Below are 18,144 nucleotides of genomic sequence, written 5' to 3' on the forward strand. Positions count from 1 at the left end.
CCAAAGAGGCAAAAAGGGAATACTTTGCAAATATTATTTCTTCCAACAGTCATAACCCACTTGTGTTATTTAAAACCATTGAGGCTGTTCTTAATACTCCATTGAATGTCTGTTTGGAAGTTTCTGCTAATATGTGCAATCATTTTCTGAGCTTTTTTATAGTAAAGGATGTCACCACCAGGGCTCTCATACAGCTTCTGACTCTGACCTCTCTGTCTCTGTTGTTTTTACTCAGTTTGAGCTTGTGACTCTCTTGATTTTAGGGGATGTGGTTCATCATATTAGGCCTGGCAAATAGAACTCTTTCTGTCAGCCTTCTCAGTTTTGTATCATCTTCTGCTCAGAATGCAACATTTTCATTATTTATTTATGATGAAATTAAAAAAATATTTTCCCAAAAGTTTACATAATGAATGACATACGACACAAAAGCAAATGTACTAACTCATATCACCATCAATGAAAATAAGTTGGGGGTTTCTTATTATTATTTTACAATAATTTCAGTTCAAAGTAATTCAGTGAGTGCTGTCAGGGAACATGTTAACTATCAGGAAGGAGCAGTTAACAGGAAATTAGCCCACTTTAAAGTCCAGAAAGAGTAATTTATCATTTTTATAATATAATTCCATCCAAAATACTTTGAAACATATGCTGTTGGGTAAATATCATGGTATGCTAACTATATTTAAAAAATAAACTGGGTTGCACCAGCTACCTTGACCTCAAAACCTTTTTTCTGAAGATTAGTATCTATAAGTTGCTGCACATTCAGGACATAGATGTTGCAACACAGATTGCTCATTGCCATTCATTAACTAAAATACACACACACACACACACACACACACGCACACAGTTTCTGTTTTATATGCTAGTGAGCTTATTTTTTAAACATTAGCTGTGAAGCAATTTAAACACACATGACTTTAGCCTGTACAAATACAACTGACTTGACTTTAGTAAAATACATAAAACGAATGTTACAGACAGCTTAGAGCAAAGAGATATAGGTGTGTTTTGTGCAGATTATTTTCGATACCTATCGTTTAATGTTAATTTTCAATATTTTCAAACTTGTACTAGCACTGTCCCTTTGCCTAATATTGACATGCTTCTAGTTTTCAGGCTTTTAGTGCCTTTTCATGCTTTATTACATGAAATGGATGGTGTTAGGGAGAAATATTTTCATGTATGGTTAAGATGTCCTTTTATACTTCTATATTTTTTGTAGAATAGAATAGCCTTTATTGTCATTGTACAGAGTACAACGAAATTGGAGTGCCACTCCCTTGGTGCAAGATTCAATAATAAATATAAATGTAAAATATAAAAAGTACAATAAAACAATCGCAAGTACTCAAACAATAGTAAGTATGATATATACAGGATAGCAGCATTAATATAATGACAGTATGAATAGCAGCATAATATAATGGCAGTGACGGTATGGTATAGCTAAGCAGGTTCAATTGTTTTGTGCTTATTTACTACGGTGATAGCTCTGGGAAAGAAGCTATCCCTGAATCTGTTTGTCCTGGTTTTATGTGACCTGTACTGTCGGCCTGACAGTAATAGTTCAAACAGTTGATTGCTGGGGTGAGAGTAGTCCTTGATGATATTGCCACCGAGAGTTTGCAGTGACCTCCAGGCTGGGCAGAGAGCAGCCAGTGATCTTCTGGGCTGTGTTAATGACCCTCTGCAGTACTTTCCTGTCCGCAGCTGAGCACCCTGCATACCATGTTGTTATGCCGTACGTTAGGATGCTCTCTATGGTGGCTCTGTAAAATGTCACCAGCAGCCTCTCCTCCAGGTTGTTCCTCCTGAGCACTCTCAGAAAGTGGAGACGCTGACGTGGAGACGAGCAGTCGGATGTGTAGAGCGTAAACAGGAGGGGACTCAAAACACATCCTTGTGGAGACCCGGTGCTGAGTGTGATGGTGCTGGACCGGTGGGGGCCGAGTCTGACAGACTGTGGTCTATTTGTCAGGAAGTCCTTGATCCAGAGGCAGATGGAGGTGGAGAGTCCCAGGTGAGACAGTTTCTGGACCAGGATCTCCGGGATGATATGATTGAATGCTGAGCTAAAGTCCAGAAAGAGCATTCTCACATAGCTTCCTCGGTGCTCCAGGTGACTCAGCGCAGTGTGGAGCGCTATGGTGATAGCGTCCTCGGTGGATCGATTTGTCCTGTAGGCAAATTGGTGGGGGTCCAGACTGGGAGGCAGACCGGCCCTGATGTGCTGACAGACCAGCCTCTCAAAGCACTTCATCACTACAGGCGTAAGTGCAACAGGCCTGTAGTCGTTTGGGCTGGCCACAGCTGTCTTCTTGGCGATGGGGATGATGGTGGAGGTTTTGATGCAGGGCGGGACGGTGTTTGATGACAAGGAAAGGTTGAAGATTTTAGTGAAGACTCCGGTCAGTTCGTCAGCACATGCTCTGAGAACCTTTCCATGTATTCCATCAGGACCTGCCGCCTTCCTGGGATTCACTGACCTTAGAACACACCTCACTTGGTGCTCCCTGAGTGTTAGTGTGCCAGTGCTGGGGGCGGGTGGAAGTGGTGTGGCAGCTGAGGGCCTGGTCGTCTCAAACAGCGTTAACAGCGTTCTCTGCAATAAGAAAGAGAGAATTTATTGTGTCGGTTAAAGCTGATATCAGCATGACAATAAAACATCCCTGATAACAACTGAGGTAAGGTGTTTTCTCACACGGGGCACTCTGTCAAGTGAGATCTTTCACTGTAAGCCAATGACTGTTGCCACGTGGAAAGACTATCAGGAGAACAAATCAGGGAGTGCCAATTCTTAACCACGGCTCTTTCCCTGTGTCATTCTTTCAACCAATCAGACAGATGCACATTCTCATGTAAATCTTTCTATAACTGCTAAGATAGTTTACTCTCTTTTGGAAGTTGACTGCTTGCAGACTGTATGTTAGAGAGTTATTTCTGGGATGCTGGGATGATAGCTCCCTCAGGACTTAAACTCCGGTCAGAGAGTGGGGCACAGAGAGTGATGTCCGGATATACTTTAATGGAAGTTAACAGCAGCTCAACAGTAGGCATACTTAACGAATGTGGGAGGGGTGGACAGACGTGTGGTTCTGAATAACAAGAAACAAGGAGAAACAATTTTCACATGTAAACAACAATCGTCACTTCCCAACATCATGCCAATATAATGAACTGTAACACAAATAATCAGCTGAATGCTCTGACATAAGAAAGTCCCACAATCCCATTTGAACAGGCAGGAAACAAGAATATCTGCATATCTCAGGCAACAGAAAAGACCTAATGCCCCCAAATTAGGAAAGGTCAGCAATTACATGGTCTTCAGTGCCCTCTAGTGGCTAAATAACCCAACTGCGGTGCACAGATCCAACCCGCAACAAATGCTACGGTGGTAAGTCACATGCCTCTATCAATCTCGATAAATCTCCTAGCATAAACCCCCTGTAATTAACGTCAAAGTACAGCCCGTGCTATAAGTGGGAATGGACTCGTAGAACTGGAGGGATTTTGACTCACATTTGCACAGGAACGCACACGTCTGGAGATCGCTATTCCCCCGCACTCATGGAGAAAAACATGCCTAGTGCTCCTCGGACTCGTGATACGGCAGGACCGTAGCAAACAGTAAGAACAAAGTGGAACTTATCGGCAGAAATTAACACTGCACTTATAGCGATGCGATTGAAATAGAAGGAGACTTTCGGACACACTGTAGTTTTCTGAACAGAAGAGATCCATGTATGTGCTGATTTTTGATCAGCCAATGCTTTAATAAATACACCAAAAGATGAAGCGTTTTGACTGCAGGTTCCTAAAAGTGGATAAATGATCATGATAACAATGGTGATAGCAAGACAATATAAAAGACCCACCTTTAAAATATAAGAACAAAAAACATAAATGCATAATTTTGCCAGTTAATTTTTATTTAACCTTTAGCAAACAGCCAAAAAACCCCAGAAAGTGCCCAGATTAAGCTTGTAGTGCAGAGAATATTCCATTTATGACACCATTAGCTCATTATTACAGGAAATACTCAAGTTAACATGTTTCCTCTGAAGTCTGCAGCCTCTCCTGTGAGACTGACAAAGAAAGCAGCTTTATTTCTTGCTTTCTTTGACCAGTTGTTCCACTTCCTTCATGAAGCGCAGGCAGAGCTCATCCTGCCACGGCAGAGCAACACACTGAACCGCCACAGGTAGACCCTCACCACCAGTCACTGCCTGAACACAAAAACACACTCCTGTCACTTAATGCTCAGCAGCTGAACGCACCACAGTCTCCTTCATCCACCTACTGTGATAAAAAGAAACTCTATAAATATTGGAGCCGCAATAGACTGATCTGGTTCAGTTCTTGGTTCTGTGTAAAGTCATGTTAAGTACATAGAATTGAAGTGAATGTCCAGAGTAATACATCACATTTTTAAATAACATTCCACAGAAAAAAAATTGCATTTCTTAATTTAGTTATTACAAGATAAAACTGATACTAAGGGAAAAATTAGATTCAAGCAAGTAATGTTTATTATTACTTCAACATGCACAGATGAGTAATAGGGAACATCAAACGATGAGCTCTACATAGCCCGAGACAGATGTGCTACAGCAGCTGATTGAAACCACATTAAAGTACACTGACGCACATTCACAAGTATACAAAAAAAAAAAAAATGTATCTGTATTTTAGACTTTACATCAGGGGCTCCTGACTTGTTGTTGCTGCATGAAAAGCTAGCCTGACACTGAGCCTAAGACACCAGATTTATGTGTACGCGTGTACATCTGTGATCTCACGTATTGTCAAAGTGCATGCAGCTGAATTTGTGTAGACCCACCAGTAATAAGTAATGGTGTTGGAGCACAGCTGATGTGCTGAAAACCGTGTGCTGTTCATGATCCTGGAATTATAACTGTTTAAGTGGAGTATAATAAAACTTTAAAAGCACACTTTTACTTAATAACTTTTATCAACATAAATACATTGTTTAGTATGATGTCCTTCAAAGGTCTGATTCTTCTGAGGATCAGTGCTGTCCTCCTCCCTGTTTCTCCATTTTTTGGCCGCTTCTCTTTGAACCCTATTGCACAGGCTGTGAAACTGAAGAGCTGGAAGCAGTTTTGTTGCCGCTGGCATTGTGTGACTCGTTTAGCTTGAAGGTTACAAGTCACCTCTGACTTCATTGAATAAATTTAGCATTAAGTGGTTTGGTAGTCAGTTCCTTGGAATGGTTAGTCTGATTAGCTATCGATCTTGCTTATCGGTTGCACTTGCACATGAGATACAATCAGCTGATTTCAATTCATATGCCGCAGGGCGAAAATAGTGACACAGTCTACAACGTGGATATAAACATTACTTTTATTTTAAATTGCAGAAAAGAACAAGCGTTAAGTTACAGTGAAAACGTCCAGAACAGAAACAACTGCAACAGTTTTTAATCTACTGCACAATATTTTGAAGGCATTTATCTGCTATAAAAAGACAGGCCAGGAAAATCTGATTCACATTCTCTGTATTTTATCCTCAGTTACTTTGACACAAAGGCATCTGCTGTGATGCTTACACTTCTAATAAAGTCTCACATGTGTCAGCTTTGTTTTTATACATAGATATAACAATAGGAATATGTACTGATAAATGATCAGAATTATAATATTTCTGGATGTCTGCGATAAAACTGAATCAACATCGATATGCAGCACTAATTTTACTCTTACTGCACTTTCTTTACAAAAATCTACTTTATGCCTTTTTAATGCTAAAACCCAGTTTTGTCCTGAGACAACGTGTTAGTAAATCTGGGTCTATGTTCTCACTCAGTCTTATCTCACTGGTACATGTTGCCTACCTCTTTGAAGAGTTTGTCCCACATGTCCTGATAACAGCCCTTATAGTGCTTGAGTTCCTCCTCATCCTTTGTGGTCACTGTGGAAACAGTGACTACACCCGCAGGAAAGGTAAGGAGATTGTAGAGCATCGTGTAGCTGGCAGCAGCTGAAAGTGTAGAAAACAAAAATAAAGAAACATAAACACCATTCTTAGCCTTTACAAATGCAATTATTGTTTAATTTAAATATAATTTAGTTAATGCAGTAATGCCTTTGCTTTGCTCTTTATCCAGATGTTGTAATCCAGGTTACCTTTTAATCAAGTAATGTCTGGAGACAGTTTCATGACTCTTACTGTGCTGCACTCTGTCCTGTAATGCCCAGTTTTCCCAGCAGTAGACAAAAGCAGTCGTCCTCATCTTTGATGAAATGTCTCTTTTTCTTCACTTTTTTAAGTCCTGTCACACTCTTGTATTGTAACATGTAACTGTTTTGTTTCTTATATGTATCCGGTTCCCCAGTGAGGAAACTCTCTGAATCCACTACAACATGAATTACACCTTTAGCTAAACTTCATTTACAAATAGAAGTACTAAACACAATAAAAATTAAACTGGAAAAATAAAGCGGTTGTTTTCTTAGTCCCTGCAATCTTTTGCCTTTTATAGTTTACAGCTATCATAATCAGCCATACTTAAAAGTTTGCCACAGTATAAGAAGTTGTAGGCTGGACCAGTCACAGGACACAGCAGCACATCAATGTTGCAGCTCCTCCAATGTGCTATTGTCTCTTGAATGTAGTCCTAAAGAAAACACAGGAAATCTCAATTTCTCCTTCAGACTTTCATACGTGACCATGCATCACCAGCTGACAGTACCTCAACAGCAGCATGTTGCTTCCACAGCTCTGGAACAGATCTAAGAATGAAGCAGAATGTTTGGATATAATTCCTAGCACATGGAAATGTAACAAAGAAACGATTCAAGCACAAATGAAGAATTTCAAGGATACTTTCTCACCCAACTCCACAAAGAGCATCAAAGTTGGCAGAAAGACGAGGAAACTGCCAAAAAAAATCAGCATCATTATAAATGTTTTATCAGACTGAACTGTGAAGTTAACTGTTAAACCAAGGACTCACCACGGGTTTGAGCAAGAATGAAATGGTTTTCTTCAACCACTTGGGAAAGCCGTAAGGAAAAACCTGAGGCTCCAGACAAGGGTCCACAGGTCCCCCTTCCCTAAAATGAAAGAGATCATTGGCACAGGAGAAAACAGTCTGTTCAGAGACACTGAACTGAGAATTACTGTAATGGTTTCAAAAAGAACCACAACCCCATGTTGCTCGTAAAGACAATGGCAGCATGGTGATGTTTAGTGGTTAGAACTAAAAAGAAACAAAATCTCAAAATGTTAGATGATTTAAGTTTAGAAAACAAATGGTACTAACTGACTTATTAAATGGAACAACTCACAGTTTTTGTAGCAGGGTGGTAGCTCCATCTGCAAATAAACCCTTTAAAAATAGTTCAGGGATAATTTGATCCATCTTCAGTGGACAGTAAGGGACGAGCTAAAGGCAAAAATGACAGGATTAATGACCTATGACTCGTAGGGCTATGCGATATGTCGAAATACACTCAACAAAAATATAAACGCAACACCTTTGTTACTGCTCCCATTCCCCATGGGATGGACGTAGAGACCTAAAATTCATTCCAGATACACAATATAACCATCCCTCCCAAACAGTGGTCACAAATCAGTCCAAATGTGTGGTAGTGGGCACATCTGCTATATTGAGATAATCCATCCCACCTCACAGGTGTGCCACATCAGGATGCTGATCTGACATCATGAGTAGTGCACAGGTGTACCTCAGACTGCCCACAACAAAAGGCCACCCTGGAATGTGCAGTTTTTTGCGCTATTGGGGGTCTGGGGACCCAGAACCGGTCAGTATCTGGTGTGACCACCATTTACCTCATGCAGTGCAACACATCGTCGCATGGAGTCTATCAGATTGTCAGTTGTGGCCTGTGGAATGTTGGTCCACTCCACTTCAATGGCTGTGCGAGGTTGTTGGATATTCGTGGGAACTGGTACACGCTGTCGTATACGCCGGTCAAGCACATCCCGAACATGCTCAATGGGTGACACGTCCGGTGAGTATGCTGGCCATGCAAGAACTGGGACATTCTCAGCTGCCATCTGCCCTGAACAATGTGAACCATGATTCATCCGTGAAGCGCACACCTCTCCAACGTGCCAGACGCCATCGAATGTGAGCATTTGCCCACACAAGTCTGTTACGGCGACGAGCTGGAGTCAGGTCAAGACCCCGATGAGGACGACGGGCATGCAGTTGAGCATCCCTGAGACGGTTTCTGACAGTTTGTGCAGAAATTGTTTGGTTGTGCAAACCAATTGTTCCAGCAGCTGTCTGGGTGGCTGGTCTCAGACGATCTTGGAGATGAACCTGCTGGATGTGGAGGTCCTGGGCTGGTGTGGTTACACGAGGTCTGCAGTTGTGAGGCCAGTTGGATGTGCTGCCATATTCTCTGAAACGCCTGTGGAGACGGCTTATGGTTGAGAAATGAACATTCAATGCACGGGCGACAGATCTGGTTGACATTCCTGCTGTCAGCATGCCAATTGCACGCTCCCTCATTGCTTGTGGCATCTGTGGCATTTTGCTGTGAGACAAAACTGCACATTCCAGGGTGGCCTTTTGTTGTGGGCAGTCTGAGGTACACCTGTGCACTACTCATGATGTCAGATCAGCATCCTGATGTGGCACACCTGTGAGGTGGGATGGATTATCTCAATATAGCAGATGTGCCCACTACCACACATTTGGACTGATTTGTGACCACTGTTTGGGAGGGATGGTTATATTGTGTATCTGGAATGAATTTTAGGTCTCTACGTCCATCCCATGGGGAATGGGAGCAGTAACAAAGGTGTTGCGTTTATATTTTTGTTGAGTGTATATCAGATGACTTTATGAAAACATCTATCATTTCAAATTATATGCTATCGTTTGGCATGGTGTCGCAAAATAAACTGTTTACAGCAATATTTTTTCATCGGGACACAGAGAATACCAGCTTAGCCAGTGAAAATGAGGCAACAACAGGTAGCTCCAAATGGAAGGACCAGTCAAAATAAATCAAGGACCTTATTACCTCTGAAGCATGGACATGGTTTGGTTATGAAAGGACTGACGCGGAGCGGAAAACTGTACTATGCAAATTACGCTGCAAACCACTCACCACCACAGACTCAAACACGACAAACTTCTTCTACCACCTACACAAGAATCATGTGAAAGCGTATGGAGCGAGTTTATGGATGGGAAGCAAAAAAGAGTCGTCAGGTGCTCAAAATAAACTTTAGACTCAAACATTAGAACAGGCTTTTCCCCGCAGCACGCCATGTAATAAATACATACAAATAGAAATTGGAGCCCCTGTCACAACTTATGTTTAAAAATGTATAGCTTCATGCATGGGTCAAAGTACTCGACTCCAGGTACACAACGCCCAGCTGAAAATACTTCACGCAAGTCGAGTTGCCCGAGATTTACAGAATTTACAGAAAATGCCCTGTTTTGTGATATCTATTGTTATCAGGATGAAAAATGTCCTATATTGGGATATGAGATTTTGGTGATATCGCACAGCCCTAAATCACATACGTGGCTTGACAGTGATCATAGTGTGTGTGGTGGCGTCTTACTGTGTGCCCTGCTTGCTCTAGCAGAGCTTTGACCTCTCTGACGCCTCGGGCCATGCTTGGAGATGGATGCGTGTAGCCATTGCTTTCCAAATAACCGATCCTTAGAGGTCTGGAGCTTCTGTATATCTAAGGGTTAGAATTTTCATTTCCTGAGTCAATTAAATATAATCAGATGTTTTTGCGAAGTTTAAGATTACAGCCTGTAAAGCGTAATATAAAGTGAAGGATTAGGACAACTATGTATCGGTTTAATTTGTAGTTTTTAACCAAAAGAATAATCATTAACAGATTATATGAACCTCACAGTACAGGACACACCTCCATGTTAAAAGGTAATGGTGGAACAGTGGGGTCCAAAGAAAACATGTGGTCACAAAGAAGTGCCTGCATGCACAGAGCCAGGCTGTCCACATCTCTTGCCATGGGTCCAGGAGATGACGACACTAGTTTCATACGAAATATAAAGCAGTGACTCAAATATTTGAGACAGTTTGTGTCTGTGAAATATTGCTATACAGTGGTTATGTAACTACATTTACTTTATATGTAAAGTACATATGTTTCTTACCCGACTTTTGCCCTCGATAAATTGGACGAAGGCCCTGTAAACTAATCATTACACAAAAGTGTTAACAAAGACAAGAGTTTAACTCAGTGTAACTCAATGTGTAATAAATTTCCAGGAAACTGACTGAATGAGACCCACCTGAGCCGACCTGCAGTTGGCTTGAAACCACAGATTCCACAGAAGGATGCAGGAATACGGATACTGCCACCTATATCAGTGCCTATACCAAGCAGAGAGCCCCCTCCCCCGATGAGAGCCCCCTCCCCACCAGATGAACCTCCAGAGGTCTTCTGGGGGTTATGAGGGTTCACAGTCTGCCCGTAGATAGGATTACTGCAGTCATAGCTGTCAACAGACAGTTAATGAGTCTCTGCATATTATTTTCATTCATATTTTCATTATTTGCACATTTGGAATGGACAAAGGCAACTTAACACATGCACTCAGTTTTAAATGTGCTGTAGATTTTTATGTGAGTAACTGATAAAAGATGTACTTTAAAAGAGCTTGAGGCAAGTTGGTTCTCACAAAGGGAATAGCTCCTTGTTTCTTCAGGACTTGAACAAGCACACTGTCCTTTTCAGCGGGCTGGTCCAGGTTAATGACCACACCACAAGAACAGTCATGATTCTAGTGTTGGAAAAAACAAAGATGATAATGTTACATCAAATACCTGAGCTATGATGCTCGAGAATACTGTACCATACTTATAAATACTGATGGGAAATACTTTAACTGTAACTGAAATTTGCATTGCATAACCTTTGTAATACCTTAAATGTAATATTTTCTTTGACGCTAACTGGAACTCCGTACAAGAGACCATCCTTGTTGGAGCCAACAGTTGTCAGCTGGTCCAAACTCTCCAGCAAAATTTCAGTGCAGCAGTTCAGCTTTTTGTTTACAGCCAGAGTCTGTTGGAAAGGAAACAAGCACAGACAGTTTGAGATTAACTTATTCACCTAAAGGGATTTTAATCTTTGTAAAATATTAAACTCTTGTTGGAAACACAAACATTACTTGACACATCAGTCTGTGTTGCTTATATGAATATTTTTATCCAGTGTGTCTAAACTTTAACTGTAATAAGACAATTCTGTGTAAAAAGAACTAAAAAGCAGTGAGTTATAAGTAGGAGTAATGTCAAAAATAAACAACATTAAGATAAGTCTGAGTAATTTAAATGATTACTTGTTTAAAAATGACTTTTGCTGTATTTGATCTATTATGAAAGATTTGTGTCATGCTGGATATTGAACCTTTTCCATGTAAGAGTAAAGCACATCCTCGGGGCGCAGTAAACCTTCGTTCAGCTGCTGTGTCAGCTCAGACAGGGAGAGCGTCAGGATGAAAGCAGAGTCAGTTGTCGGATGCTAGGAGACACAGACCCACACAGAATCATTATGTTATTATTTCTTTTAAAGGCTGCAACAAAGAGACGGAACCACATCCATGTACAGATTCAGGATTCTTCCTTCCACTTTTTTTTTACAAACTTTCTCAAACACAGCAATGAGTTCACTGCACTTAAACGGTTTGCACAGTCATAACTTTCATTTTCATGCTCAAGCATGGAGACATTGCAAAGTGCCAGTATTTTGGTATTTAATAACTACACCTCTGCCAGGTTAAACTAAAAGCAGATCATTAGCTGAGATTATCGATAAAGAGAAAGTAGAAAAATCCCCAAAGCTCTGAACTCTCACCGACTGTTTGTACCGGAGCACCGCCTGCTCTGCCCGCTGCAAGCTCTCGTCTCTCCTGTTTCTGGCTCTCTTGATCTTTTCCTCTGCCTGTCGGAGGCTGTTGATCTTTTTCACCCGCACAACCAGGTATCCCACAATGCAGGCAACACCAGTGAGCAGAGCCGCTGTCCACTTGTCCATCTTCACTCTCTTAATAAACGGTTCAGTGTTCTGCGTGATTTTCGTCTTTGTCCTGGGGCTGCAAATGGGTTTAAATGCCACATGGTCCTAACACACAGCTGTTTAAATGCGACAGGCTTGCCTTGTTTTTAGCTGTGAACTAAAGTGGGCGTGGTGAGCATGTAGGGTTGATTAACTTCAGGACAGACAAAAAGCCTTTTTTAGTTACTCATTAACCAGTAGCCACCAACAACTAATATGATAAGAGATAAGATAAGATAAAACTTTATTAATCCCTCGGGTGGGTTCCTCTGGGAAATTCGGTTTCCAAAAGCACAGCACCGACAGAAGTTACAGTTACAGAATATTATATACACACACACATATAAATACAGAGACATATATAAATAAAATATACGAAGGGGATAAATAGGAATAAAAATGAAAATACAAGTGAATTGCACATTTCAAGTATGGAGTCTATTGCACCATTGACTATTAACAAAAGTATTGCACAAAAGGTATTGCACAGTGAAGTGAAGAGGCACTACAGCTTAGTTGTTCCCCCCTCCTTTGTCCTCCTGTTTCCCCTCACTCTCCCCTCCAGAGAGGAGTTAAACAGTCTGATGGCGTGTGGGACAAAGGAGTTTTTAAGTCTGTTAGTTCTTGTCTTGGGGAGAAGCAACCTGTCACTGAACAGACTCTTCTGGTTGTTTATGGCCGTGTGCAGAGGATGCCCAGCATTGTTCATAATGTCCATCAGTTTCTTTAATGTCCTTTTCTCTGCCACTGTCACCAGAGTGTCCAGCTTCATGCCGACCACAGAGCCAGCCTTCCTGATCAGTTTCTCCAGCCTGGATGAGTCCTCCTTTGCTGTGCTGCTCCCCCAGCACACCACAGCATAGAAAAGTACTCCAGCAACCACTGACTGGTAAAACATCCACAGGAGCTTCCTGCAGATGTTAAAAGACCTCAGCCTCCTGAGGAAGTACAGTCGGCTTTGGGCTTTTTTATACAGGTGCTCTGTGTTGCATGACCAATCCAGTTTGTTGTCCACCCACAGCCCGAGGTACTTGTACGTGTTGACCACCTACACCTCCTCCCCCTCTATCTGAACCGGCAGTGGACCTGCTCTAGACCTCCCGAAGTCCACAACCAGTTCCTTAGTCTTTGAGGTGTTGAGTTGCAGGTGGTTTGTGTGACTCCATGCAACAAAGTTCCTCACCAGGCTCCTGTACTCCTCTTCCTGATCATCCCAGATACACCCCATGATGGCTGTGTCATCTGCAAACTTCTGAATGTGGCATAATTCAGAGTTGTAGCAGAAGTCAGAGGTGTACAGGGTGAAGAGAAGAGGGGACAGCACAGTTCCCTGTGGTGCTCCTGTGCTGCTGACCACAGTGTCCGACGTGATGTCCTTCAGCCTGACGTACTGTGGTCTGTCGGTGAGGTAGTCGGAGATCCAAGCCACCAGGCAGGGGTCCACCTCCATCCTGTTCAGTTTTTCCTGAAGCATACAGGGCTGGATGGTATTAAAGGCACTGGAAAAGTCAAGAAACAGGATCCTGACCGTGCCTTTTCCCCCATCCAGGTGTGAGTGGGCTCTGTGCAGGAGGTACAGGATGGCATCCTCCACTCCGACATCCGCCTTGTATGCAAACTGTAGTGGGTCCTGGGCATGTTGTACCTGTGGTCGGAGGAGGTTGAGGAAGAGCCGCTCTAGAGTCTTCATAAGATGTGACGTCAGTGCCACCGTTCGGAAGTCATTCAGCTCATTGGGCCGGTTCCTTTTGGGGACCGGGACGATGCAGGATGTCTTCCATAGGGCGGGCACTCTCCCCAGTCGCAGACTGAGATTGAAGACTCGTTGTAGCGGCTCCCCAAGTTCAGCAGCACACGCCTTTAGCATCCTAGGACACACCTTGTCTGGGCCTGCTGCCTTTCTGGGGCGAAGCTTCCTCAGTTCTCTCCTGACCTGATCCACTGTGACACTGGGAGATGTTTGGGAGGGGGGGGGGGGAGATGTCTTGCTGCTGAGAGAGGGATTGGAGGAGGGGGGTGTCATAGTGTCAGGAAGGGGGGAAGCGAGGGAGGTAGGAGAGTGGGGAGAGGACTCTGTAGTAAAGGTGAGGGTGAGGGTGGGGGTTGTGGGCTGGTCAAAACCTGTTTCTTTCGTTTGCCTTCTCCACAGTCCCCCCCACTGTACTTTTCTTGGTGTTGTGGCCTGTGATGGTTTTCACACCATTCCAGACCTCCCTCATATTGTTCCTCTCCAACTTCTGCTCCACCTTCCTCCTGTAGGTGTCCTTTGCTTCCCTCAGGCAGCGTTTCACCTCCTGCTGTGCTGCTTTCATCTCCTCCTTCACTTTGCTCCTGAAAGCCTTCTTCTTCATGTTGAGGACAGCTTTGACTTCCTGTGTTACCCACGGTTTGTTATTAGGATAACACCGTACCGTCTTAGCAGGGGCGACTGTGTCCACACAAAAGTTGAGGTAGTCTGTAAGACAGTGTGTCGCCCCCTCTATGTCCTCACCATGTGGGCTCAGAAGCACATCCCAGTCTGTGGTGTCATAGCAGTCTCTCAGAGCATCCTCCTTTTCTGGGGTCCATCTCCGGATGGAGCGCGTTGTGACAGGCTGCCTTTGGACGAGGGGTGTGTATTGTGGCTGTAGGTAAACCAGGTTGTGGTCTGACTTCCCTAGTGGGGGGAGGGGGGTGGCTCTGTATGCATCTCTCACATTAGCATACAGTAGGTCAATTGTCCTGTTGCTCCTTGTGGGACAATTCACAAACTGGTGAAAAGCAGCCAGAGTAGAATCCAGTATGGCATGATTAAAGTCTCCAGATATAATAATGAAAGCCTCGGGGTTTTGTGTCTGAAGTCTTGCTGTGACTGTGTGTATTTTCTCACAGGCAGCTGTTGAGTCAGCCCTCGGAGGGATGTAAACACACACACAGATCACATGACTGAACTCCCGAGGTAGATAATATGGCCGCAAGCTAACAGCTAGCAGCTCCAGGTCCGGACGGCATACCGAAACTTTAACGGAGACGTGTCCAGGGTTACAGTATCTGTTGTTAACGTAGACCAGGGACGTGCAGAGGGGGGGGGCTAGAGGGGCTTGAGCACCCGCCCCTTTCCTGATGAGTGCCCAAAGTGCCCTTTTGTTGAGGCAACTTTTAAAAATTTTTTATTTATTTTTTTATGTGTGTGTGCGTGCGGAGTCCTTTCTGTGCCCCTCAACAATAATATTTAACTATTAATCACAGTTTTGCTAAATAAAAGGATCTGGCTTGCATCAGTCACATGATCACTATTAACCAATGATCGCCCTCGACGGCAGAACGCGCTGGTTACGAGCCGGGAACGAGCTCACAAAGAGCACGCGCATTTTTTGCGGTCCGGAGCTGTAGGAGAAACACAAGTTAACTCAGAGACACAGACTGATGCGACAAAACCAGTAAGTAGGTGTACAGCGTACACTGTAGTGTGTAGCACCCAGGAGTATTAGCTTATTACGTACACGTTGGTAAGCTGTCTTGTTGCAACTGACGAACTGAAACAAACGAGCGTGCTGTGTGTGCAACAGCGCGACAAACATTACCTGTCCTTTTATTAACTGCACAGGTAGTGCTGGTCATAGCTGCTGGCTACCTGTGTAAGGCTGTCATGGGTCTGTAGCTCTGTCACCGTTTTAGGGAACATATTTAGTTTTAAAGTATTTAGAACATATTTAGTTTTAGAGTAAGTTTCTGGGCATTTCCTGCCTTTCTGGAGGGATTATATTTCACTAAAAAACGATCTAATATGCATGTCCACATAATAATTATTATAATTATAATATATTAAAAAACACAAGCTGTATTTTAAAAAACATACATTAAGAAGCAGATTATATTAGATTTATATTTTAAATAAGACAAAAGTTGGATTTTACAGCAGCAAAATGATTGTATCTCTAGTTTAAAAATGTAATAAGCTTTGCCCTGCACAGAGTGGATAGTGAAACAAATGGAATCATCATAAATACATTATTTCATATTTATTACTTCCCCCTCCTCATTGCTTTATTATTGTAGCTCTAGTAATGAATAATAATGTAAGGATTCTGGATCAGCACCATGATGCCCATAGTATATACAGTATTCTGAAGAAGGTCTAAAATGTCACTGTGTGTGCATGTGTGTGTTTTATTTAGCTGGATTTAAAAAAATATTACTCATGATATAACATTGTGCAGACATGGCTGGTAAGGACATGAGGAGGAAACAGTAGGAGCTGTGTGAGGCTACTAAAGGCAGTGCTATAACATTTTTCTGTCATCATTTTATTATAGATTAAGTGCAAGAGTTGTTAGGTGTGGATAATTAGATTATAGTTTATTGCAATAGCAAGTTGTGCCTTGTTCTCAGATAGACAGCAAGTGGAGAGTGATATATGAAATGATGGGATGGAAGGAAGAAGAGAAGCAAAGAGTGATTCACAGGCAGAGCCGAGTTTATGTCACAGTTTTTTGTTGCCTTATGGTTCCAAGCGCTGTCACCAATCTTTGCATTTTGTTATTATCTCATGACACTTGTTTAATCAGCTACCATCTCTCCTGTGGACTTTTTAATGTCTACAGTCTCAGATCAACACAGCCCTGCCCTTCCCATATTAGATTCTTGATGAATGTGTGTTGTTGTTATTCAGCCTGGTTCAATGTGCCCCTTTTTAACTTTGAGCACCCGCCCCTTTAAACCTCTCTGCACGTCCCTGACGTAGACAATGAGTCCCCCACCTCTGCTTTTTCCGCTGGCCTGCGTGTCCCTATCGGCTCTCACGGATGTGAAACCGCATAGGTCTACGTTAGCCTGTGGCGTTAGCTCGGTTAGCCACGTCTCCGTGAAGATAAACAAGCTGCACTCACGGTATAGTCTGTGGTTGTTCAGAGCGCACAGTTCATCAATCTTATTCTGTAGCGCGTTCACGTTGCCCATTATCACTGTCGGGATTGATGGTTTGAATCGCCTCCGGTGATCCGCTCTCCTCGCTCCAGCATGAGCGTGAGAAAGAGTGATTAACCCACTAACAAAAAATCAATATGCTATGTAATTAATAGCATAACACAGTACTAACTTAGCCTATATGCACAAGAACATAAATAATAAACTTCATTCAACACTGTAAAATTAATTAGCTCCAAGAAATTATGGATACAACTATAAATATAGTTATTTGGCTTATATCGTGATATATATCGTTATCGCCCGAAATGAAAAAGCATATCGTGATATGAAAAAATCTTATATCGCCCAGCTCTATTAACAATATAGCGCCAAGCTACCTCATTGAGCTACTTAGATTATACACCCCTGCTAGAGTACTAAGATCATCTTCCCAGTCACTCTTGGTACTGCCGAGATCCCGGCTGAAGACTAGAGGTGACCGAGCGTTTGCCTTGGCTGCACCCAATCTATGGAATAACCTCCCCATCGCTGTCCGTGAGTCTGATTCCATTCAATCCTTCAAATCGCGGTTAAAAGCCCACCTATTTAGCCTTGCCTTTTTCTACCAGTTAATGCTTGTTAGTTAGTTTAATGCTTATTTCTATCTCCGGTCTATTCTTAACTACTTTTAATCATTTTTAAAATTTTTGACTGTTTTATCCTTTACATATATTGTTCTTTTATGCTTTTATATGCATTTCTTTTGCTTCTATGTTTTTAATGCCATTTAACCTGCTAGCATGTTGGTACTTTGCCATAGCCTGTTACGAACTTGCACGTTCATGTGTTTGTTTTGTGCAGGTGATGTACCTTTTTATGTTAATTCAGCTGTGCCAGGGCCCTGCTCCGATTGGTGCGTGGCTACACCGCCCCGACGTGACTGGTTCCAGCTGGAGGACCCGCCCATTAAAAGGAGTCTGGAGTGCTACTGCAGGAGAGGTCCTCGCGTTTCTCCTCATGACCCAGCAGTGTAACTGTGGCAGCCGCTGGCTACAGTGCGGCTTAAAAGTTGTGGAAGTGGAGTGGGTAGGGGTGAGCTGCCGTTTCTTTTGATCACCCGTTTTTTCCTGTTTTGAATTAGTTAAGGAGGTCAGACTCTGTCTTTACTTTTGACTTTGTTTTGGTAAGGTC

General features: G+C 42.7%; 1 protein-coding gene across 1 annotated transcript; it reads right to left on the reverse strand.

Annotated features, from left to right (window-relative positions):
* Positions 1 to 3,906: 3,906 nt before the first annotated feature.
* Positions 3,907 to 12,156, reverse strand: LOC146546385 (vitamin D3 hydroxylase-associated protein-like). Its single transcript, XM_085264061.1, has 15 exons — positions 11,866 to 12,156; positions 11,419 to 11,532; positions 10,933 to 11,073; positions 10,656 to 10,789; positions 10,298 to 10,504; positions 10,160 to 10,200; positions 9,910 to 10,034; positions 9,592 to 9,717; positions 7,326 to 7,423; positions 6,992 to 7,091; positions 6,870 to 6,913; positions 6,728 to 6,767; positions 6,544 to 6,652; positions 5,870 to 6,015; positions 3,907 to 4,241 (listed from the first exon to the last, which is right to left on the reverse strand). The coding sequence occupies exons 1-15, from the start codon at positions 12,043 to 12,045 to the stop codon at positions 4,119 to 4,121; spliced, it is 1,728 nt and encodes a 575-aa protein (XP_085120187.1). The 5' UTR covers positions 12,046 to 12,156; the 3' UTR covers positions 3,907 to 4,118.
* Between the last annotated feature and the right edge of the window lie 5,988 nt (positions 12,157 to 18,144).

This window comes from Mchenga conophoros, linkage group LG23 (genome assembly GCF_057382185.1).
Source record: "Mchenga conophoros isolate Kocher_MC1m ecotype Shallow Benthic linkage group LG23, M_conophoros_male_GT1.1, whole genome shotgun sequence".
NCBI classification, from domain to species: domain Eukaryota; kingdom Metazoa; phylum Chordata; class Actinopteri; order Cichliformes; family Cichlidae; genus Mchenga; species Mchenga conophoros.

Excerpts from the sequence above, each read along its gene's own strand:
- LOC146546385 (XM_085264061.1), bottom strand. The coding sequence starts at position 12,045 with ATGGACAAGTGGACAGCGGCTCTGCTCACTGGTGTTGCCTGCATTGTG. Across the intron at positions 10,505-10,655 it reads TTGCCTCAAGCTCTTTTAAA|CTATGACTGCAGTAATCCTA; the intron begins GTACATCTTTTA and ends GTCTGTTGACAG. Across the intron at positions 6,653-6,727 it reads AGCAACATGCTGCTGTTGAG|GACTACATTCAAGAGACAAT; the intron begins GTACTGTCAGCT and ends TGTTTTCTTTAG.